Consider the following 24,234-nt stretch of genomic DNA (forward strand, 5'->3'; position numbering starts at 1 on the left):
AAATCTGACATAAAAATGTTGTGCGTTTCCTTAGAGATTAACTGAAACTTCTGATGTTGTAAGTTGTTTCAAATATTTTTTCCTGAAGGACTATTACCAGTATTACCAGTACATTACATAGCAGCTACAGTATAACATAAAATGTTCATTTAAAATACTTTACATGGGTTGCCAAACATTACACCCCCAAATAAGGATCCTCAAGCTATAAATTGCCACCATACATGGAAAGGCACCTATTGAGTCTGAGTTCATTTGGATTTACTTCCCCTCTGGATCACACTGTGTAGATACTATCTAAATACTGAACATATACAAAAATGGAATAACAAAGAGCTTAAGATCAATATATAAAAGCATGTACTAAAGGGTGTGGTATAGTACATCAAGTGCAACAGTGTTAAGGAAAAAACTACATAAGACAGACTGCTTGCAGATGTCGGTGAACACCAGAGACAAACTTCAGCTGTCAAGAAACACAAGGCCAGAAGCCCAATACGTGGGTAAAATGGTAAATGCTCTGCACTTATATAGCGCTTTTCTACCTAGCTGGTACTCAAAGCGCTTTACACTGTGTCTCATTCACCCATTCGCGCACACAAGCACACACCGGTGGCAGAGCTGCTATGCAGCTGACCTGACTCACTGGGGGCAACTTGGGGTTCAGTATCTTGCCCAAGGACACTTTGGCATGTGACGTGGCAGCCGGAGAATTGAACCACCAATCTTATGATTGGCAGACAACTGCTCTACCTATTGAGCCACAGCCACTGGCTATGATGATGATTTTGGATCATCAATGTAGCCGGCCCCACCTAAATGCTCCACCTTATCAGCAATTTGCTCACTAATCACAGGCAACCCCATTTCAACCACCTCCTTTGCTTCCTTATTCCAAAACTAACATAGGCATATAAACAAGTGGTTTTGCCTGCTCTTTTTCTCTGTAACATTTTCTACCTCCTGTGAGCTGCAGTAGATTGCTGTTCCACAGCACCCACTACAATGTGAAAGACTAACAACACAAATGAGAGCTAGGCTTATTCAAGTATGAATACACTGACTGTTGGGACAACCTGTCTCACTTGACAGATCTGGGTTGGTAGCACAAGACATGGAAGCCAAGATATATGATTTAAGTAGTGTATCATAGAGTCTTGGACAGTAATTTCAGCCATTCTTGTTGGAGTGACAGGTATTAATTTACGTGATATACTAAGCTGACAAGTAAAAAAAAAGCCTAATGTTAATCTGAGCTTTAACTATGAACGGAGTATGCAGATCAAATATTGGTTAGCGTTAGGGTTATGAGGTTAGAGGGGGCAGCAGTAGCTCAGGTGGAAGAGCAGTCCTCTATGTTTCGATTCCCGGTTCCTCCTGGCTACTTGTCCAGGTGTCGAGGACAAGACACCAAAATCCCTGTAGTAGTGCCAATATGTACTGTCCACAAACCATAATTTCCCCAAGTGAATAAAGTATGTCATTATTATTATCAGTTCAGCTGCTTCTGTATTGAGTTTGTGGTGAGCAGATTACTGTGTTAACGGCTGACATACACAAATCCAAGCTCTGTCTTCCAATAAACAAACAGTCCAACCTAGAAACTAACATGTCATTTAGAAATCCAATTACTCATCATTTCAACAGGGAATGTCAGTGCAGCATGACAATGACACACAATGAATTGAGTTAAACCTTAATAGTGAAGTCAGTCATTCTGTTGCTGATGGTGTGCATGTCTGTCACATAGCAGGAGCTTTAACACAGATTGTGACTTCCAGGTGATTTTTCTAACCATCCGATGTCTGGCACATTTTGAGTTGTTATAAATTAAAACAGGTTGATGTTTCATTCCTGACACTGAGGTTAATCATTTCACTGATGGCTCTTAGGTAAGTCAGTGCAATCATCACACTGTTCAAAACATATACAAAAAGTACTGCTCTAAAACCAATCAAAGACATTCAAGGTATTCACAGTGTTCAGATTAAAGATTTGTGCCCTTATTTAAATAATCTGAGTCATTCTTATTGCTCATTATATTCTTTTCCTGTGTGGGAGACAAGGTGGGGAGGCAAATCACTGGCATAATCATTAGCCAGGGTGCAACTAATTTTTTAATGGAAGTTCATTATTGATGTTATGTTTTGGACTGACTTTGAGAACTATCTTTCTGAATTTATGTGGTGTCAATATTGTACTTGAACTTGTATTTCGTGTATTGTCTTGTATCAGTAAATTACCTCACAAATAAAGCCAGTGCTGTTGAAGCCAGGCCTTATGTAAGCAGCAAGACTGGTTTTGGCAAACAATATACAGAACATGAACGACAGGGTTGTGGGGGGACAGCTGGAAAACAGCAGTGACTCTGTGCTGATGTTGTGTCTATGTTTGTGGAGGTCACACGGTATAATGAGCAGTTGCAAAAGCACAGAAAACAAAAGGAAACACAGCTAAGTACACTTTAAAATGTCACCAAGAACCAGAGCACACAGAGACTGAACAGTTCCTAAAAAAACAGCACAAGTCGAATGAACTTCGAATGTACTGTAGTGTTTCTGAGCGTCATCACACACTTGAGCATATTTTCGTTCACTTCCCTTATATTTCCCTAACCTAAAACCTCATGGTCAATTCTACAGAGGAGTAACAAATAACGTCACTGTATTACTGTTTGCAGAGTATCTACAGAGTAATATAACCTAATCAAAGACAACACTTCAGCTAACACTTGTATCAAACATTCACAATCCGGAACTCATCAGTTTCTCATTCCTAGTCTTCAGTCTGGAGTACTCTAGTGGGCTGAACCTGATTTGATTTCCCATGACTCAAAGCATAGCTTTTTAACATCTTCTACTCCACACCAGGAAAAAAGGCCTAAGACAACAAACCCCGTTAAAAGCCACCCAGCTTTGTGTCAGTCTCCTAGCTCATGGGTATGTGCCAAGGTTTTTGACTGTATCTCCCATATACCATTGTAGAAGTACATTGACTTATTTTTTAAACTTCCAGCCTTGTAAAAGCAATAATTATCATGACAAAATAAAGTCATACAGTATAGACAAATAAGCCTGGTGTAAATATTAATATGAATGGCAGCAAACTCTGAGGTCAAAGTTTTCATTAATGCACCTTAACACTCTGATAGTGCTAGAGAAAACATCTGGTTCTGTTTTGAAAGTTGTCCAAACTAGAGTATTTAAGCAATTTTCACATATGCAGTCTCGACAATGTGCAGAATTGTGCATTCACACATGCAGCACACTGCATATGTGCAAGTCTAGGTAGCATACATCATCATTCGAGGAAACAGTTGGTTTAATTTTCGTAATTACAGCACATCAGTAGAGCAAGTCACATTATTTATAAATACACTGTCCGTCTAAAAAACCAGTCACACACTAATATTTCAATGGTGGGCCTCCTTTACCTTTAATTATGGCACTTATTCGCATGGTTTTGATAAGCTTGATGATGGGAGTTGGACAGCTGCACAGTCTTCTTCCTAGTGAGTTAAGGTCTGGACTCTGTGGTGGTCAATTCATGTGTGAAATGAATGATGTGTCATGCTCCCTTAATTACTCTTTCACAATTTGAGCCAAAGACAAATGGCAAATGTCTCCAATGCTTTCTGATGTTGTGCTGAGGTCCAGGTAATAACCAAGATGAATAACTCTGATGTTTGCATTCTCACATGCAGCTCACCCAAATAGATTGTGGAGTTCAGGGTTGTGCATGTAAAAGCAGCTAGAGACATCCAGAGGCGTTACTGAGTGTTACCTGCACTGAACCTTTGAGAATTCAAAAGTGTAACAGTCAACCACAGTCACAATCTACATTCCAATTTCACAGTTTCAGCACATTAATCAACACACGTCATTCACTTAGCCAACTTAGCCAACAGAGAGCCCTACTGCACCTGTATCTCTGAGTGTGAGTGCGTAAATGTGTGTACTGCTGTAGGAGAGTTGAAGGCACCAAGTGGGTCAGAGCCTGGATAAAATTAGCAGACTTCGAGTGCAGAAATGAGCCCAATGTGGATGCCAGAGCCTTTCTAGGACAGTTAGGAGGGTGGTGGTGGGGGTTGTAGGGGTGTGAGTGAATGGGGCTAGCATGCTGTGCTCAATGAAATGACTGGGAAGTCACAGTACAGCTTTATAGACTTGCTGCTAAAACTGCATGGTCCATCAGCGTATTTACTACCCAATGCTTAAAATGATGGAGAAAAGTGTGAGACCACAAAGTTAACACATAGTTGTTATAATATAATTCAAAATAAGTTAGAAAACTTAGTGCAAGCATGTGCACTTGTTTAGCAAAAAAAAAATTCAAATGTTACTTTGACTATTTGAATAGTCAGTAGATGACTTTGTTATTGTCAAGATTAAGATAAAAATTCTTGTTATTCATTTTACAATAAGGTTTGAGTTGTGTGGCATTATATTAAAGGAACAAAAGCTGAAACAGCAGCACCTCATGTTTCAGGGCCAGATGCATAAGAACATTAGGGACTCCCCCAGCATCAGGATGTTAGCTTATTCTTTTAAGTCTCCGATCAAAGAGAACAGATGCCTTATACGTTCATTTACCGTCATTTGTTCGATTGTGTCACTGTGTGTTCCTTCCTCCTGCACTCTAAAGGGTCTGAGGAGGCACAGGAGAACGCACACATTGTTCCTTCCCTTATGAGCACACATGCGCGCGCGCACACACACTCAGATATTGAGCACAAAACCCCATAGTATCTAATAAAAGTGGGCTGACTTTCTTCTCAATTTGTTTTCCCTCTCGTTTTGTCTGGTGTGAACTCAGTAATCACAATTGGATGTGGACCAGAATAACCATACCAGGAGGCCCAGAGTGAGGTGGTCTCGAGCCGGATCATCTAGTGAACTATGATGCAGTCCTCCTGGTGAAAAAGCATACTGAACCAAACCAGGACCAAAGGCTATGAATCAAATGATTTGAGGGCATTGGGTTTATATGTAGAATTTAATTTATTTTGTTTCTAGGCCCAACACATGTTGCAGGATGAATTGTGGACAAACATGGAGTCATGATAAACAGTCGTGCCTCACAGACATCTGTTCGGATGACTGTGCAAGTTAACATATATGGTGATATTGCCTCTCCTACTGTATGTCAGAAACATGCAGTAGTCCACAACACAGGAACTTGTATTAACCTTTTTGTTCTCACAGCATACACATCTGACTATAGGAGGATGTTCCTCCAGAGTTTGTAGAGACACATTCTGGAACACTTTTTATCTGTGAAAAGAAACCAAACTAAGAGGAAAATGCTATACGTACACAAACTCATTAATTGATTTAGACCAGAGAAAATGAAAAGAGAAAACACAAAAATTTTGCCAGTGACACAAATTTTGTGTTTTGCAAATTTTGCTGCTTTAGTTTTGTAAGATTTGTTTTCTACATGCTACTGTGGTATATTAAAGAACAATTATATACACCAGGCACAACAGGCAAGCCTCTGCTTGAAATTTGTGTCACTGCCAAAACTTTTGTCACGAGTGTATTTTACAAAGCCACTAAATCAAATTAAGTCCTGCAGTGCTTTATAAACTGTGACTACATTCCTCATTTTACTGTGTATAGCAGATTCATGGTTGAAGTGTTTTTGCAAGCTGATTCATGTTCTACCAATCTAAACACTGAGCCACCATTATCCATCATCGGTTCTGCTCATAGATTGGTGCAAGACCAGGCTGTGCTCCAGCAGAGGACAGGAATTACCATCACATCAATATTAAGGGTGAGAGTATTTCACTCAAACCAAACCAACATCAACCAACACCTATTCTCTAAACTGTCCCAAAGTGCAACATGAGGATCTGCAACAGTTTCTGTAGCTACAGTACATTTCTATTCCAAACTGCAACAATTAACGCAAATTCAACTCCTGTGAAGTCTACACAACTTTGCAATTTTGTTAAGTCACAAATGTTTCTGCAACTTTGATTAACACTAAGCATGAATCCAACAAAGCTGCAACACAAAGTTCCCTGTTCAGCTCTTTTGGATCTTAGATTCCATCCAAGCCATTGTGTGAAAATATTTTAGTATTAGGAAAGTTTGATTGTTATAAAGATAATGTCATTCACAAGTTAATTTCCAACCTCAGTTGTTGACAGGTATTTTTTGCAGAACAATTAAAAAAAACAAAACACAAGACTGACTGTAGATTACGTGTATTAGTGTGGTATTATTACCTCAGTATAGTTAATGTTGCAGTTTAAGAGACTATTTTAGGAAAAGCAGAAGCAGCACAACAGAGGCTAAGATAAACACATACAATGACAATGCAGAAAATGATGTGAGTGTGTTTTCTTTCTCAAGCTGGCTAAATGGTAAATGGTAAATGGTCTGCACTTATATAGCGCTTTTCTACCTAGCTGGTACTCAAAGCGCTCAAAGTGTTCTTATTAAACACAAATATACCTTACCTTAGCTTCAACTTTTATCCAACTAACATTAAGATAAAGTTATTGTATCCTTAAGTATCCTGAAATGCAAATTAATGCAAATGAAAATTAAACAGAAGCCATCCTAACCTCAAGGAAGAGACTGAAGACATGTAGATTCTAAGGTTAATAAGAAAGGCTGGGTTTGGAGCCTGCAAGGTTAATGCAATTAATGTAAATCAGAGATAACAATGATGGATCTTGTGGGTAATTTGTTATGAGGTTGGCTGGACATGCCTGGATGGTACAGAAAGAGGGAAAGGCCGCAGAAGGTCATAAGAAAGTGAAAAACAGCATGTGTCATGCTGTGCATGTTTAGTGCTCTGTGGCTCACTGTCAGTGTGTCACAGACATACACTCTCATCCAGCTAAGATATTCTATTGATAGTATAAGTGACACTTACTCAAGCCATGTGGTCAACTGGAGTAAACAGCAGTTTCCCTTCAAAAATATGTGGAATCTCTCGAGGAGGTGAATCACTGGCCTACACACACGTACACAGGAATTCTGATATTGTGTTTATGTGTGTTAGCAGAATCATATTGTTTCACTGTGTCTCCCAAAGGAGCTGTACTGCAGAGGCAAAGAAGAGGGGACAGAATAGCACTAATTCTAATACTGCAGTCAGAGAGTGGTGTGTAGTGGATGGTTTTGGCTCTACTGTTTCCATTAATGAAGGGGCCATAACATTAGAAACACTTTTATATATGGTACCCTAGTACAAACCCCACTACCCACTATGACCTCAGTAACAAACTTAGTTTGTTATTTTATTAGAAATATCAATATATATAATAAATTATAACTCTGTAAAAGTAGAATTAATGGCAGTATTGCTGTATTTGTTTGCAATAATCAGATTTTTATGTAAAAGAATTCTACAAATCCCCAAAATAACCATATAACCAGTGGTTGCACTACAAACTTCCTGCTGTTTGAAGGACTGTTTGTTCAGTTGAGGGTGGGATAAGCTGGAAACTGGAGCCACCCAGTGATTTCCAGTAGAGATCATGTACAAGCAAATAAGCTAAAAATATATTTTCTGTATTTTATTACAGGTCTGACAAGATTTTAATATGTGGTGGTCAGTGTTGATTTTGTGGCGGGCTGCAACTAATAAAACAATGTATGGGAAACACTGAAGCATTTTTTTCTTCACAATATTCACCATTTGGCAAAACCTATTAGTTTGTATTGTACACAGGAAATTGAATCTCTGTAGACTAGCATTCAACAGCACTAAAACAGGCCAATTTATGTAGCAGTGACGCTGTGAATCCACATCAGGAGTAAGTGGAAGAATGACAGAGAATCAATGACTTATGGTGACTTGATGTTGATGATGTTCTATTTCAGATGTAAAGTGACTTATTTTGTATCTAAAATATAAATGAAAACATGTCTTAAATTTTTTCTTTTAGATATATATTTCCATATTTATTTTCAAAAATAAATCTTAACCTTCCCTGGTAATCCAATTACCACATATTCAAAGCTGCTATCTATACAATATTTGGTTAGCAGCAACTCACTTTTAGCTGGGGCTCAGGACTAGATTCTAAATGGACCGAATGCTATCAAACCCTAAACTGAAACTGAAAAAATATTTATTTATGAAACACAATGAATCCCAGTCATGTGTTAGCATGTAATGTTTCAAAATTAATCATCTCCAAGTGAAGTCAGTTTTCCTCTGCATCTTGTGCATAAAGTTTGTTAAACATTAAAAAAAAAAAAAAAAAAAAAAAGATTAAAAATGTGCTTGAAAGACATGTCACAGAAATTTGAGTTTCGTGATTCAGTGTTTATTAGGAGTTGTAGTTACATTACAAGTTCTGAATCAGTTCTGAATCTTCTATACTGATGATTTAACGGGGAGAGTGAAGCTGATCAGAGCTACTGAAATGCCATAAATGTAAGTTAGCCAACACTGACTGTGGGAAAACGCAATGGAACTTTACCCTCTGGAACCAGTAGCACCAAAAATAACTCCTCACACTTTTGAACACTATTTCCACTATACTCACTATACTTTTTGTTCTTGACACTTTACTTGTGCATGATTGGTAATCTATCACCCCCCCAAAGTAAACAGTCTGTCTTGGTATGTATTTTTTAATGGGTTGGAGGACTGAGCTCACTAATAAGGCCGGTTAATGATTTGCTAATTTTATATCTACCCTTGTGGTGTGCTCAGAACTGTCTGTGTATATGTTGGAAATGAAGTCATATAACAAAGGTCCCCATCTACCCAACTACTGCACCAACTAAATAGCATTAGCACTATCATCAGTCCATAATAAGTATAGTCACTGACAACAGTTCATCAGAACAAAATCCTATCCAAATCCTGTTTGTTCAGTATAGCAATTTATTCAAAACTAAAAATGTAATAGAAAATAACTTTATCTAGAAATATCTTATTGGTTCCATAAAATTACAGACAATAAATTTAAAGACAAATGTAAATCATAAAATTAATCATTCATTTAATCATTTCATTAAATGATTACCTTATTTCCTGTTGTAGTCCTTGTTTTTCCAAAGAAAATGTTGTCATTTTCTGAACAGCAATATTTGTGCTTCAAGAAATACCTTCAAAAACTGATTGAGTGCTATAAAAATGACTCAATGGAGTTAGAAACAGTCACCATGCACCGTGATTTGAATTAATTTAATACATGAGAGTCACAAGGTGGGACTTAAACAGTACAAACAAATAAAGGCCAACTATTTCAATTTAAATAAATTTATTACAAAATAGACATGAAATGGAAGTGCGTGTTTATGCTACTAAAAAGTCATAATTTTCCACAGAGCTAGATGTATCCAAACAATAATTCTGCACCATTTTCTACAATAAGTAACATATAAGGAGTTACATGTCCCCCACCCCACCAAAAATAAATAAAGATTTTAAAAAATCTGTGGGGTCAAAAAAAAACATTTGAAGTGTATAATTAATTTACAATAAACCAATAACAAATAAGGAGATGGTCATCTAAAAAGATGGTTAAAAAGCTCAGAAAAGTAACAGAGATGGGTAATAAGTGTTTTGTTTTTTGGTCGCCAGCTCGACCTTTTATATTACACACGAATCGGTGGAGCTTTATCATTTGTTTGACCTGAGATATCACCTTATACACTGAGAATACATGAGGCAGATGAGCATACCAAAGCTGCTGTAAATTCCATTCCCTTCTAGTAAACAGAACATCTGGTTTTCACTGTACTTCACACACTAAAGTTAGCTGCTCTTTACTGATTTGATCAAATCGATGAAATGCTGGCTCAATGATGCTCAGTATAAGGTTGTCCATGTAGGTTTCAGCGACCACTCGAGGTTCATCAAAGGGTTTTACTGAGTCTCCACTGAGGTCTGCAAGTCATTAACTTGAGATGTCAATTGTTCCATAATGCTGTAAAAACTTTACTCACACAGTTAGCTATGTAACCAGCAACACAGTCAGTGTGTGTATTGTATTGACTGCATAAAAACCACAGTCTCTGTGTGTGTGTGGAGGGTTGTTAAGTCGTGGGTGGAAGTTTCAGTATGTGCAGGAAGGAAGAGGCAGCAGGCAGCGTAGCAGACATTGTGTTGTTTTTGTTTCCCTTTAAGCCAGTCAGGCAGATGAATCTCTCCTCGGCCTACTATACCATACACAATCTGAAAAGTTCCAGGGAACCAATGCCGCTGCCACTTATGGTAAATGTTCTGCACTTATATAGCGCTTTTCTACCTAACTGGTACTCAAAGCGCTTTACACTGTGTCTCATTCACCCATTCACACACACAAGCACACACACATTCACACACCGATGACCTGACTCACCGGGGGCAACTAGGGGTTCAGTATCTTGCCCAAGGACACTTTGGCATGTGACGTGGCAGCCGGGAATCGAACCACCAATCCTATGATTGGCAGTCAACTGCTCTACCTATTGAGCCACAGTCACCCCACTTATGGCAGGAGAATCATCATTGTAAGTGAATTAATAAGGTTGTCTACTGAAAACAGACAATCAGAACATCTGCAAGAAAAATTAAGCACACAAAAAAAGAACACATCAGACAAGATGACGTGACATTATTGGATTAATCCTCCTTCATCATGCATGTAAACCTGCCATCCCAGGTAATTGCCTCATTACAGGCCTGTCCAGAGCAGGCACCCACTTGCATTTCCATTTACATCAGTGGTGTCATTAGCTGATGAGCCCTGGCCAGAGCTAATACAATTATTATTCCTTTAGTTAGGCCCCGTAGTGTGAGTGGAACATAAAATCATAATGACAGCTGGTAAACTAGCCAGCATGATATCACTCATCAGATTCATATTTCCCTAGTTTCCTCAAATGCCAGTTGGGGCTGTGCCATATTGCCTACAAAACTCATCAGTGCTCTTGACAATATCAGTTATGACAATATCAGTTATGTTGAGACATAACAAACTTTTATGTCTCAACATAACTGAAGTTCATTTGATAATTTTACCTATGAGATACAATTATTTACCTACAACTGATGAAGTCTGTCATTTCAATCAGTGACATTCAAAAAGGGAAGATTTACATACGAAGTCTATCACCACAACAATCTATGTCTTTACTAATACCAAACCAAAACATACCCTAAGAAATTAGTTAATTAGAGCAGAACAAACACAGGTGACTTACCAACTCGGGAGTGGATCCACAATCAAAACTACTACTGGAACTAATCCCAGCTACTTTCTCCAATAATTTGCTCTTCTTGTTTCTTGACAAACACAAACAATAGTTTTTCCATCAGGAACCACAAACAAATAAGATCTGTTTTAGGAAGATTGGAGCCACCTTCTCCCACTGCTTTTTACACTATTATCCTCTGCTTCTCCTCTACATTGTTTCAAGTCTGCTGCAATCAGTATTTCATGTCAGCTCCAAACACATTTACTCAGTGTCAGGGGAGCATTCCTGCAAAAGCTACCCCTGACTATGTTCACCAAATACCAGTTTTGTGAACATGGAGCGTGATTAGTTCTAACATACATAGAGAAACATCTATTGTTTTCATACTTTACTTTACTTTAATAGACTCCCTTAAATATGTGTGGCAAAACACTAATTTGGTGAATGTCAGGTGCTTCAAAAACAATTCAACATGAAACCAATAGAAAGGCTGAGATTCTAGACCTGATGAGAGAAGGTATTGTGCTTCAAGCTTCGGGAAACTCTTCAAGGGGACATTGTGTTTCTGTATGTCATGTATCAGGCTCACTTTAGTACCACCAACATTTGGCTGATTCAAGTCACTGTCAAGCTGAACACAACGATGATGAGTCGCTGAAATGTTAATGAGCTGAAGCGCTGCCTGTCAGACCACCAGGCGACTGTGTCTCAGTCCCTCCATCACTCCCTCATTAAAGATGCATGAATTCTTTTCACCGAGCTGTCATCTCTATCTCTATCCAGTGGCATTTTGTTCCCCTTCTGCCTTCGAAAATATCCTGATGCTGCAGGGAAAAGATTATTGATATTGCAGGAGTGTGTGCATGTGACAGCACCCAAGTGTCCAATAAACAAACCTCTCTGTTTTGTTCTGATTAGAATAATTGTTCTTAATGCAGTTAACATGAGACTGTAGCCAGTGCCATCATGTTGTGCACAGACCAAACAGCACTGAGATGCTGTGAGTTGCCAAGTAAGCTAATCTAAATCAAGTTGTGAATCAGACATACACTTCCCCTTAAAATATAGTGGAAAGTAAGGCAGTGAGGCAGTTCCTTCATTTTTACTGTAGACTGAAAACATTTGGAATTGACATCAAAAGGCAGTGAGGCAGTTCCTTCATTTTTACTGTAGACTGAAAACATTTGGAATTGACATCAAAACATGAATATGAGACATATGAGAAATGTTGACAAGATCAACATTTCAGCTTTTAATTTCCATAAGACACCATGCAGCCCAAGCCATGACATGAGCTCCACTGTGTTTAACCGATGAGCTTGTATGTTTGGGATCCTGAGTAGAGCACATCTTTCTTCAAACTTCACCAAAGGGATTAAAAGGCTAGATGTTCATCTTTGCATCATCAGTCTATAAAACGTTTTCCCAGAATTTTTGAGGTTCATTTCTGTACTTTTTGGCTAATTCCAGCCTGGCCTTCCTATTCTTCTTGCTAATGAATAGTTAGCATTTTCTAGTGTTCTCTGTACTTTTGTTCATGATTAGGGTTTTTCTTTACAGCTCTCACAATGTTTCTGTCGTCAGCTGCTGTTGTCGATCTGTTCAATGTCTGTACACCAGTGGTTTCTTTTTTCTTCAGGACATTCCAAATTGTCGTACTGGCAATGATGTGCAGCAACTGATTTCCATCTTCTCTCTGCTTCACAATTGCTTGTTTTATGCCCATAGACAGCTCTCTGGATTTCATGTAGGTTACACCTCTAAACTATAAAGGTGGTCTGAACGGTCAAAACCCAAATCTGCAACTGAGACATTCAGTGCTATTTATTGTTTGAATAATCAATGTAATAGGATATACCTGAGCTACCTAGCACTCACATTTTGCTGACATGAAAAATGGATGGGTTCAATCAAAAGGTGCTATCTTCCAAGTTGTGTGTCGAATCCAGACATAAACACCTGGAAATGAAAGCTGAAATGTTGATCTTTTGTCTCATATTCATCTTTTGAAACCCAAATGTCTTTAGTATACAGCAAAAATAAAGATTTTGGCCTCAAAAACTTGAGGGGAGTGAATTCTGGGCTGTGGAGGAAACTGTTAGGCCAAAGATATACTTGCTGTAGGCCAACATATGCACGTAGGTTACGACCATGTCATCCTCTTAGCAAACTTCCAACTTTTAGCAGGATAAAAAGGAAAGAAGAAGAACAAAGTCTTTTGTACAGAATAAGAGGTTAGAGATAGAGTCATACAAGGAGAAACTAATTTTGATTATATTGCTTAGATTGATGGAAAGAAGGAAAGTCCAGCAAACCAAATGTTTTAATGGGTAAAACGTGGATCTTGACATGAGGGCATGCTGATTTTTTGCTGCTTTAGTCTAATGCAGCCATGCCATTTGTTTACAAAAGGCTATAAAACAGCTACAGAATGAAAATGAACATTTCAAGACTTAAAATATCTAGTGTATCTACATTTAAATTTGTGAGGCTCAAATTTTCTACTTAATCACGTGGTTTCAACCTTATCAGAATCTGTAGACACAGAGGAAAAGTAAAGCTGTAGCTGTTGTTTCTGTTGTTGATAATGAATCCACAGTGAAGAAGTCACCTGCCTCTGCCGTGGATCTGAGTGTGTACCACTACCCAGATGAGGAGGAAATCACAGAGCAGGGAGATAAATTGTTTGATTGCAGGTTTTTATGACACTGCCTCCTATTTTTGTGCATGAGGCATCAGTAGTATTAGTCATAGCTCCACCGTCAGTTCCACCTGTACAAATGACAGCGGACTTTGCACAGTACATCCAGCAGCTACATATAAAAACAACAGCACTGTTATCAAGCCACAGCTAGAGACAGAACAGATATGGTTGGAACAAACAGGAACTGACAGTGTTTCCCTTCCCAGTTATCTTCTGCATGTCAACAGACATGTGCACATCTGGGCTCAGCCCTGGTCACTGTCCAATTTCCACTTTAGGAAGCAGGTGAAATATCAAACAATAATTTAGACACACTACATGACATCCATCAAGTTCTAAAAACTGATCTTTTGTTTGCTTTTTCTTGGAAAGGGTGCATGATAAGTCTGACTGATACAGTCTGTTATATTATGTCACTGTGTTTCCAGTAGCAAACAACTGTGGGTAACGTAAATGATACAGGAACAGTGACTTTGACTGACCATCCCTGCATGACTCAGAGAACAACAGGGAGATCAAACATGTACCAGGAAAAAACCGGTACAGCATACAGTACACAGGTCATAAACAAAAAGAAGTGAGAGTGGATGACATCTCTTGGTGACCTCTATTTAACATCATGAAAGAGGCTATGAAAGAGAAACAGTGTGTGTAGTGCACACACACCCACACAACACAGTGACAGTGTAGCGCATCGGCATTTAGCTCATGCACATTGGGAATAATTTTACCAGTAATTGTACATCACCAGATGTACATGTCTAACATGTGATTTCCTCAATGCTGTAAGGGCACAACAAAGCCATCCTCTGAATGACACACTAAATGTCTCATGTACTGCTGGATGGTGGTCTAAGGTCATCAGTGACGTCAGCACACTCTCACTAGCAAGATAAAATTATTTGTTATAGGAATTCCAATGAGACACAGCACAGACAGTTATAGTCTGTGGGTAAAATGTGAATTGTGATATTTTTCTAAAGAGAATTGAGGCAATCGAATATATTCATACAATACATTTAATGTATATATCAATATATGTATTGTTTTATTGGGTGAAGTGTAAATAGCCAAAACATCTCTTAGAACTACTAAATTCCCCTGACATTTTTTTATCAATCTCTTTATTTTGTCCATTTGGATGTCTTCTTTTTTTAAATATGGAGTTACCTAACCCTTCCTGAAATAACACTCGCACACTTGTCTAAGGTCTGTTCTGCTATATGTGACCACATGCCCCATGCAATACTCTGAACTTTTAGTAATCTCAATTATATTATATCCTCGCATAAAAGTACAAACAACTACAGTAACTTCTAAAAACAGCAATATTTATGTTTGGAATGAATAACCATCAACCCATAAATGTCACTGTGAAATAAAAAAAGGTACTGCTTCACCGTGCTCTTTAATAATTCCATTCCTAAAACAAACAATAGTCTTTTGGTAGCTATGCTTTGTGTTTTAAATGCTTCACATTTTTGTTGTTAAATTTATCTTGGTGTCTAAAGTCACACATAGGTAGCTGAAACTATCGTTATCATATAATGCAGCCAATAAATGGACAGTGCACAATTTAATATTCTGGGGAAGTAATGCTACATTCTGATACAGGAAGGCTGAGTCTGTATTTATCAAGCATCTCAGAGACATTATTTCTTACTTGCTAAAAATTCTCTTCAGAGTGATGCAATTTTGGTTTTAAGGGTAAAACTGAGAGCAATGTATCAACATTCCTGACACAGAAAATCACTCCTATCTCCACAGAAATGTAGGAGAGCTTCAAAGGTGCCCAAGGCTTTACTAAGTGTCTCAGAGCAGAAAATCAATCCTAAGTGGCCTTAAATTCTCAGAGTGACACAAGTTTGGTTCTACTTTTAGGTGTAGGGGTAATCGGGAGTTATCAACATTGTTAACTTATGGTATAAATGCCATTTCCACCAAAACGAAAGCTTCAAGCTTTCTAACATTTATCGAATGTGCAAATTGTTAAAAGAGATCAGTCGTGTCAGTTCCAACCAAACTTTGATCATTCTTAGAGCATAAGAGATTAATTCCCTTCCCCACCTCACAGAGTGAAATCAAAGAAAAACTGCTAATCTCTGGTTTCCCTGGGGTTACTGGATTCACTGATCACATCGCACACACATAACGTTATCAAAACATTAACACTCTAGTGTTTGTGGATATGTTCTATGTGAAACTTGATTTAGTGGTCAAATGGGTCATAATACTGATACTGGAAAATATTGCTTGGATAGAGCATAATTTACTAGTGATTCCTAGGAACACTTGACAAAGATGGGTAAGGCCTGTATCACTATCACATTCATGTATAACAGAAAGACATTAAACTGACAGACAACAGAGAAAACACTGTGCGCTGTGCTACACAACAAAACAGTCTGAACTGAAACTTTTTTGATTGGGTCACAGACCCCATATATGTCCAGCAGGATATGTGTATAATAAGGGAGCACCTAACAGATGGAACAAAAGCCTTTGAGCAAACTTCATGCCAAACCCCAACTCTAGTCTAATCCAGCCCATTTCCAACTGGAAATCCGGTGTTCTTAAAGGTTCTTAAAAGGTTTAAATAAAGCTTAGGACATTTCTGAAACATTAAAAGCCACTGCTCCTTTAGACAAACAGATGATCCACCAGGCAGCCTTTGTTACCAGTGACATGTTATCTAAAAGTTGTTCGCAGCTTCTCACAACCACGCACTGTGGTGTACTTTGGTGGCAGGAGGCTGAGAAAATAACAGGAACAATGCCCTAAAAATTGTATTTTTATGAGCAACATTCAAACGTGCTTACATGTCATCCCAGCAATACCAAGCAGTAAATTATAGTTTGTTGCATACGTTTGACACATTTGGCCGGTCTAGAGAAGCAACCTCCACTGGTTTTAATTTTTACATGTGGATTTCTCAATAAGGTGGGCAAAACAGACCCTCGATGATCAGATATTTAATGGGACACCAGAACATGACAGTGCTTATAGCTACTGAAATGTCACTTTTTACAGTAAAACCAGGACTATATGTAGTTTTCTTCAAATTCTGAAATTTTGATATTTAGACAGAGTTCATTTGTTACATGTCCTGTGGAAAAAAGTCAAGTAACGTTAAACAGAAATCCTTGGAAATGTTATAATGGCTTGTTAACAATATTAGTCCGTGTTGTATAAATTTCCAAAACCATGCCCTAAGACTAATACTAGTTTCTCCCACTGACTGTAGCTTGGGAATAACGAGCCCAAGGTGGAACATTAACATCTGAAATATTGATAAAGGCGTTTGTTGTGAGGTGAGTAAGGTCAATGACGATGCCGAAACATCCGCAACAATTAACTGTTTCATATACGCTTTTTAATTATGTCAGTTAACCACTGTGTTTTTCCTTTGGTGTAATTATACATATCACTTTGACATTATTCAACAGAGTTTGGTGTGACGTCGCTCCTGTACACAACAAACTTAACTGAACTGTAGAAAAAGTAACGTTGCACGGACAGCTTAAAATGCCTCGGAAGTGTTTTTAAATTGTCGCCATAATCCTTCACAGTTAACTGTAAGATTTTAACGTCGCCTCCACTGTTCAGCAGTCACTTGAAGCCAAACTAATTCCGTTAACCGTTAACGCTAGCTCCGAACACGGGGAAACAAACAGGCGCCTCCATACCTGACTGGCTTTGTGGAACTGTTTCTTCAGCCCGGCCACAGACATCTTGGAAACAGCTCTAACGCTTCACCTCTGGAGAAACGATCCGTAAACACCGAATAAAACTGGGAAAACTGTTCAAGGCAGAGCCAGTGCACAGCACGACCCTCATCAGTCACCAGCGTCCAACACTGCAGCGAGCTCGGACCACAGTCAAGCGCACAGGCAGAGGTCGAAGACACCGGAAGCAGTTGATGTAATAATAAAAGTGTCAAATCGAACACAGAAACGAAGCTTTTTTATGTATTTCCGCAATAGTATTGCTTCGGACAACGCAAATATAAATAGTGTCAGTGAGAGACAGTTGTTTCCGTAACAACCCAAAAGTTAACATTTATACTCATAACATAGTGGCTTTATTTTGGCATTATCCTTTTTGTTAGGTGACCAACATGCTCATAGTCCGCAAATAATGTATTCTTAACCAATTTAAAATTTCCTTGATATAAGGTCCAGAAGGCTATAGCTTAAAACAACAACATACATTAATACGCATAGCAGACTACTATATTTAATAGGTGATTAAACAGATTCTTTGTCTTAATTAATTGCAAGAGGACGGTACATTTACTGTTTATCCTTTATTTCATACTGGATTACCAACTTTTTTTTGTTGTCACGAAGCCGTTTGTGTTCAAGGGTGTAACAGGCCTGTCAGTTGTAAATTTTAATTTGAAAGTAACAACCGGAAGTGGGGTTTACGCGCATTGCCTAATGTCTGGAGTGGCGGCGGAGGAGAGCGCTTCCTGAATCGCAGAGATGTCGCCACTTCTCAAAGCCCATTGGCTGACAGCTGCTCGTGCGGAAGAAACCGCGGTAGCGACGAAAACTAGATTGAAATGTAAAACGATTTATGCACATATGTATCGTAAAATAAAGCTGGATTGAAAGATAGCACAGAGGCTCTAATCAGCAGCACAGGAAAAAGCTATCGACCAAAAAGTAAACGACCAATAGAGGCTGAGGTGTAACCTATGTGCCCCTAAGACAACCCAGCACAAAGCAGACAGGGCGAACACCACAACCAATGTGGGCTGGAAGTCCCAAAGTCAGAAAGGGATACACTTCCAAAGGTGGTTGGGATTGAGCAAGCTAAGATCCTGTGGGACTTCCAGGTACAGACTGACAAACTAGTAATGGCTAAACTACTGAGCATAATAGTAGTGGACAAACAGAGGAAGCAGGTCGTAGTGATAGATGTGTAAAACCCAAGTAATGGCAACATCAGGTAGAAGGAATATGAGAAGCTCTAGAAAAACCAATAGCTGGGAAAAAAGCTAGAGAAGATGTGGAAGGTGAAGGTAAAAGTGATTCCCATGGTAATCTGAACACTGGGAAGGTGGATCCAGTAGAATCCAGGAACAACATCCAAGATCTCTGTCCAGAGTGCAGTCCGAGGAGCAGCTAAGATACTGTGCAGGACCCTCAAGAGAAACACTATGTTTGGAATTTCATGTTTTTCTGCATTAGATCTTCATCTAAGTCAGGGGTGTCAAACTTAATTGCACAGGGGGCCAAAATCCAAAACACACTTTAGTTTGCGGGCCGAACAGGATAAACATTTATTGAACACACTGAAACTTTGAAAACTTAACTTTTTTGAACATAAACCTTAAATAACTTACAATATTTTGCTCTCTATAAAATATATCCTGTCTAAAAGATACAAGTTAGAAATAAAGTAAACATTAAAAGAACAAACATTCAAATTTCTTTAATCTTATGTCATTTTATATAAAATATAAAAATATTGAAATATCCCAAAAGATTTTTCTCTCCATAAAAATATATCCTGTCAAAACTATACAAATTCAAAATATGAACATGCTGCATAACAAAACCTGGAAATATAAATAAAATTTGTGCTTTTCAGCAATAACAAAATCAAATCATTCGGTTGTCTTTGCTCTTGTCTCTATGTCATTTTATCAGAGCTGGACGCCTGGCATCTTTTTGTGGCAACAAGCTCGTTTATATTTGTTGTGAGGTTCTGTGTTGTGGAGATTCTCAGGATGGACTGCAGGTGCTCACCAGTGAGACGACTCCTGTGTGCTGTTTTGTTAGTCTTCATCACTGAGAAGAGCTTCTCACATAGATATGTGGTACCAAACATGCACAAGGTTCGAGCCGCATGTGGACGGAGCCTTCAGTGTTCCATTACACTGCTGCTTAATCAGCTCCATCTGAATCTGCACAGGTGCAGTTTCCACATAGACGGCAAATGGGTTGCGAAGCAACTCAAAATTCTTTTCTTGTTCGTCAAAGTCACCAAAGCGCCGTGAGAACTCAGTGCTCAGTTTATCAGCAAAGTGCGTATTTGCAAACACCGTTGTGCTGATATTCTTCAACATTGCTTGGCATCCTGAGTACTAGCTTCGCAATAACTTGCAGCATCATAAACTGGACTTGATTAACGCGGAATGTGTTCGGCAAGGCAGCTGAAGCGCTGCATTATGGGATCTGTAGTTTATTGTGTTACCAGCGCTTCATATCGCCGGCACATAATATAACAATGACATATAATAACAATAATATAGAAATGATCTCGCGGGCCGGAAATAATTACACGCCGGATGTGGCCTGCGGGCCGTGAGTTTGACACATATGGTCTACAGTATGTAAAACACTGAACAAGCAGGATGACTATGACAGGACTCCACAAAGGAAGCTGCTGCTTATTGAAAGGAACGTTGTTGCACGCCGGAAGTTTGTCAAAGAGCACATTGACACTCTGCAGCAGTAGCCTATTGGCAAAATGTTTTGTGGATTGATGAAACTAAGGTTGAACTGTTTGGAATTGGAAACACTACATTTGGTGAATAAAGGGCACAGCATATCATTATGAAAACAACCTCTCAATGTTAAAGTACAATGCTGCGTCATGGCCAGTGATTGGGTGAAAGATGAATTCGCAACTGTATAAAAAAATTCTCCAACATAATGTGAGAATGTTTGTACATCAGCTGAAACTTTGTAGATGCTGGGTGATGCTACAGGACAAAGAACGAAAACACAGGAGTAAGTCCAGAACAGAGTGGCTTCTGAAAATCTTAGTTCTAAGTCAGAGCCCAGACCTCAACCCAAAAGAGATGCTATGAAAGGACTTTAAGAGAGCCACACATGAGACATCCAAAGCATATGACAGAGCTAAAGTCATTCTGCCTGGAAGAACTAAGGAAGAACTATTGCTCAAATTCCTTCTGAACAAGGTGCTGATCTGATCCACAGCTACAGGAAGCTCCTGGTTGTCAACGCGTAATTAATTCCAAGGGTTCACATACTTATTTCACTCTCACTATGATGTTTTTATGGTTGTTCTCAAGAAAGACATTAATATTTTAGGCACATCATATTTGTTAATACTCTTGACTTAGATGAAGATCAGATCCCATTTGATGACCAATGAATGCAGAAAACCATGAAAGTCCAAAAGGTTCTGATAGTTTTTGGTCACTGAATATCTATATGACTAATATTCAAGTTTGATAGCTTTGGTGTAGGTGTGTTATCCCAATTGTTTTTAATTAACCACAGGCTTATATTTGGTAGATGCCAAATGCAAAGTGTTGGGTTGGATGCTTGTCATCGCTTCCTTTTTCTCTAAACTCATTAATCAAAATAGGCATCCAGCTTATATTCAGTATGTAAAATTGTAACTTTTGGAAATCTGTCTGTGGCAATAACAAAGCTGTTATTACATATTTGAGCCAGGACCAAAGTACCTTAATATCCACATTTTGCAATATGCAGACCTTCTACTTTTATATGAAGAAGACATGAACACTGGTTGGTTCATGTCTGTTTTAAGATGATGATTTCATTTATTATGTCTGTGTGAAAAAACTGCTGATTTTTCTTTTTGTTGAATCATGAATTATGAGGCGTTGTTGTGCTCTTGGAGTAATTTTGGTAGGGCAGCCACTCCTGGGAAGGTGTTTTTTCTCCATTTGTGGATAAGGCTCTCACCATGGTTCACTGGAGTCCTGAAACCTTTCCACTAATGCATGTGAATTATTTTGTTTCTCACCAGTTCTTGAATTTCTTTAGATCACAGCATGATGCTTCACTTTGCAGTTATTGCTCTTATGCCTTGCAGTAACAACTGCTGGGTGTGGCAAAAGATAAGGGATCAGGAAGGGGACAAATACTTCTTCATGGGACTTTAAATGTTCTAAAGGGGGTAAGCAATTTTTATCAAACTAAATCAGATAAAAATGTCTGTGCTCACACAGACACAGGGGGAACATGCAAACTCCACCACAAAAACACCCAAAGGATTTTGAACCCCCACTCTTTCATGCTAACTAACAAACTATATTAATGCGAAACCTTAATCAGTTAACATAAGGCATGTCAATCTCACACTCCATTCTTCCCTCACTACTTGAGACATGGCAAGCCACCTTTTTTATTTTTACTCTAGTGTTTATTTTGTAGGACAAAAACACTAGACAAAAAGGATAAGAAATGTCAACATGTTGTTGATCTAACATCTGAACCAATCAGACCTTAGATCAGGAGACAGCCAGGTGTTTCCCAGCACGTCCTAAGAGCTTGCAGTTCTTGGGGAGCAACTTTAGAATCCGCTGCTGCCTTGCTCTCAGTTCATCTTAAATGAGGTTATCGTTGCCACTGAGTGTGTGACGTCAGAACACGTTGAAATCAAATTGAACAGAGGACTAACCAGCTATAGTTTGGACAGTCACTGTGTGACTGAATCTTTGCATGACTGGCTCATCTCGGTGAACCTAACAATCAGCACCAGCTCTCTACAGAGCTCTGCGCTGTCCCCTCTTCTCCTTTCCCTGTACTGTAACAGCAGCACATCAAGCCACCAGTCCAGGAAGCTCCTGGAGTTTGGAGACACTGCTTCCCTCACTTTTATATCTGAGGGTGATGTGTCTGACTGTATGTGGGAGTTCAACCACTTGGTGGTGCCAGTGTGGCAGAATCAACTTAGAGCTAAAACATATACAGATGTATAAACTTAGAAAATTGACCTTTTTAGGGAAATATAATGTCATTTTGAAATGGATGGCAGCAACATTCTAGAAAAGCAAGTGGTTCTAAGAGCTGGAAGAACATTTTGCAACTAACAACTGAGGTCAGTATTAGTGACTTTCAGTTTAAATATGCTACATATATTTGTTGGGATATGTTTTCTATGTTTTCTCTCTATGTGAATAAAACCCCCCCACCCTCCCTTTCAACTAATTGTCCAATTTCACAGCCTTAAGAGCGTGCATATCATGAATGCTGGGTCTTGTTTGTTTTCTGAGAATTTACTGCACCTACTGGTAACTTGTTTGACATGTAGCAATAAAAAATACACTATAAACCTGGATTATTCTGGTTCTGCTATTATTTTGAACATAACTGTATATTTTCCTTGCATATAATACCATATGCTCATATTTTCAATATTGCATTTTGCATTCATGTGGAATGTAAATGAATGCAGTGTTTCTTTTTCTTACTTACCAGTTACTTCAGAAGTAGGACTAGATGAGCTTGTTTTGGGGTTTTTTTGGGTGGGGAATTCTTGCTGAATGACAAGTTCATAATTAATATCTGTTGCCTTGTGGCAAAAGCATAGCTGGGCTAAAAACATCAGAGGACCTTGGAACTGGTTTTATTCACCACCAGGAGGCAGTACAGACCTGCACTAGAACAGACAGCGCAAACAAAAGTGATTTTCAGCAGCAGAGGGCAGACTGGCAACAGTTCCTACTTAACATGACATGGTAAAGCTGAACCATGGTTACATTTTAATTTGTGTGCACAGTTGAATTAAGGCTGTTTTATGATGTTCAGCTTATTTTAGGATCATGGGAGATTGTCAGTCGAATGATATTTGACTTGTTTTCCAGTAGCTTTCTTAATGATCCGTTAGAAACACTTGCTTTACTTAAGGGTGTAGAACAGTAACTACATAAAGGATATAGTGACCTTCTTATGTTGTGGGACATATTGAGACACACAAATGGCTTTGTTGAAAATGTTATGGTCCAGAGCATAAGAAAACTTCTTCTTTCTAACTTTCAGTTTGGTTTTTTCTATCCTTCTAACTCTGGCTGCAGAGTATTTGGAAGAACAAATCTCATCTGCTGTCCATCTGGCTGCTTTGCCAGACAGTAATACCCCTCATATTCCTTAGCTTCCCAAGCACCCATGGACAATCCCCCCCCTTTCTCTGCCCCACAGCCCCGACCCCCCACCCAGGAGGTGGGATCCGGTGTCAGTGCCCCAGAAAGACCCCTCTCTCCTTGGAACATGTGGGGGATTGGCGTTGCAGCGAGCAGTGTTGTTCAGAGGGCTCAGTTTCACTGTTTGATTTCTCACAGTAGCACGCACGTATCTTTGCTTCCAAGGTGCTGGCTCATAGCACATCTAACTTTCAAGACAGCAATCAGCTGATGAGCTGTCACACAAAGCATGGGAATTCTGTCTTTAACTTATATTTTCAGGTACAAAGAGACTAAAAGAGACTAAAACTCACCAGACTTTAGAGTTTTTGTTTTTTTTATTTTATCAGCTATGACAACACTGTCAAAACTGTAAACCTGCACTAATTAATATTAAAGGATAAGGTGATCAACCTTCAGCTAATTACTTTGGTTTTACAGCCAGTAGCTGCAGGAGGAAG

At 38.8% G+C, this 24,234-nt stretch overlaps 1 protein-coding gene across 2 annotated transcripts in view; it reads right to left on the reverse strand.

Annotated features, from left to right (window-relative positions):
- sh3gl3a (SH3-domain GRB2-like 3a) overlaps positions 1-17,757 on the reverse strand; it is a 34,403-nt gene extending 16,646 nt beyond the window's left edge. For both annotated transcript variants that reach the window (XM_026377978.1, XM_026377977.1), the window contains exon 1: positions 17,550-17,757. In XM_026377978.1, the coding sequence (XP_026233763.1) occupies positions 17,550-17,594 (45 nt within the window). In that variant the 5' untranslated portion in view covers positions 17,595-17,757. The remainder of the gene's footprint in view (positions 1-17,549) is intronic.
- Between the last annotated feature and the right edge of the window lie 6,477 nt (positions 17,758-24,234).

This window comes from Anabas testudineus, chromosome 3 (genome assembly GCF_900324465.2).
Source record: "Anabas testudineus chromosome 3, fAnaTes1.2, whole genome shotgun sequence".
Classification (NCBI taxonomy): Eukaryota; Metazoa; Chordata; class Actinopteri; order Anabantiformes; family Anabantidae; genus Anabas; species Anabas testudineus.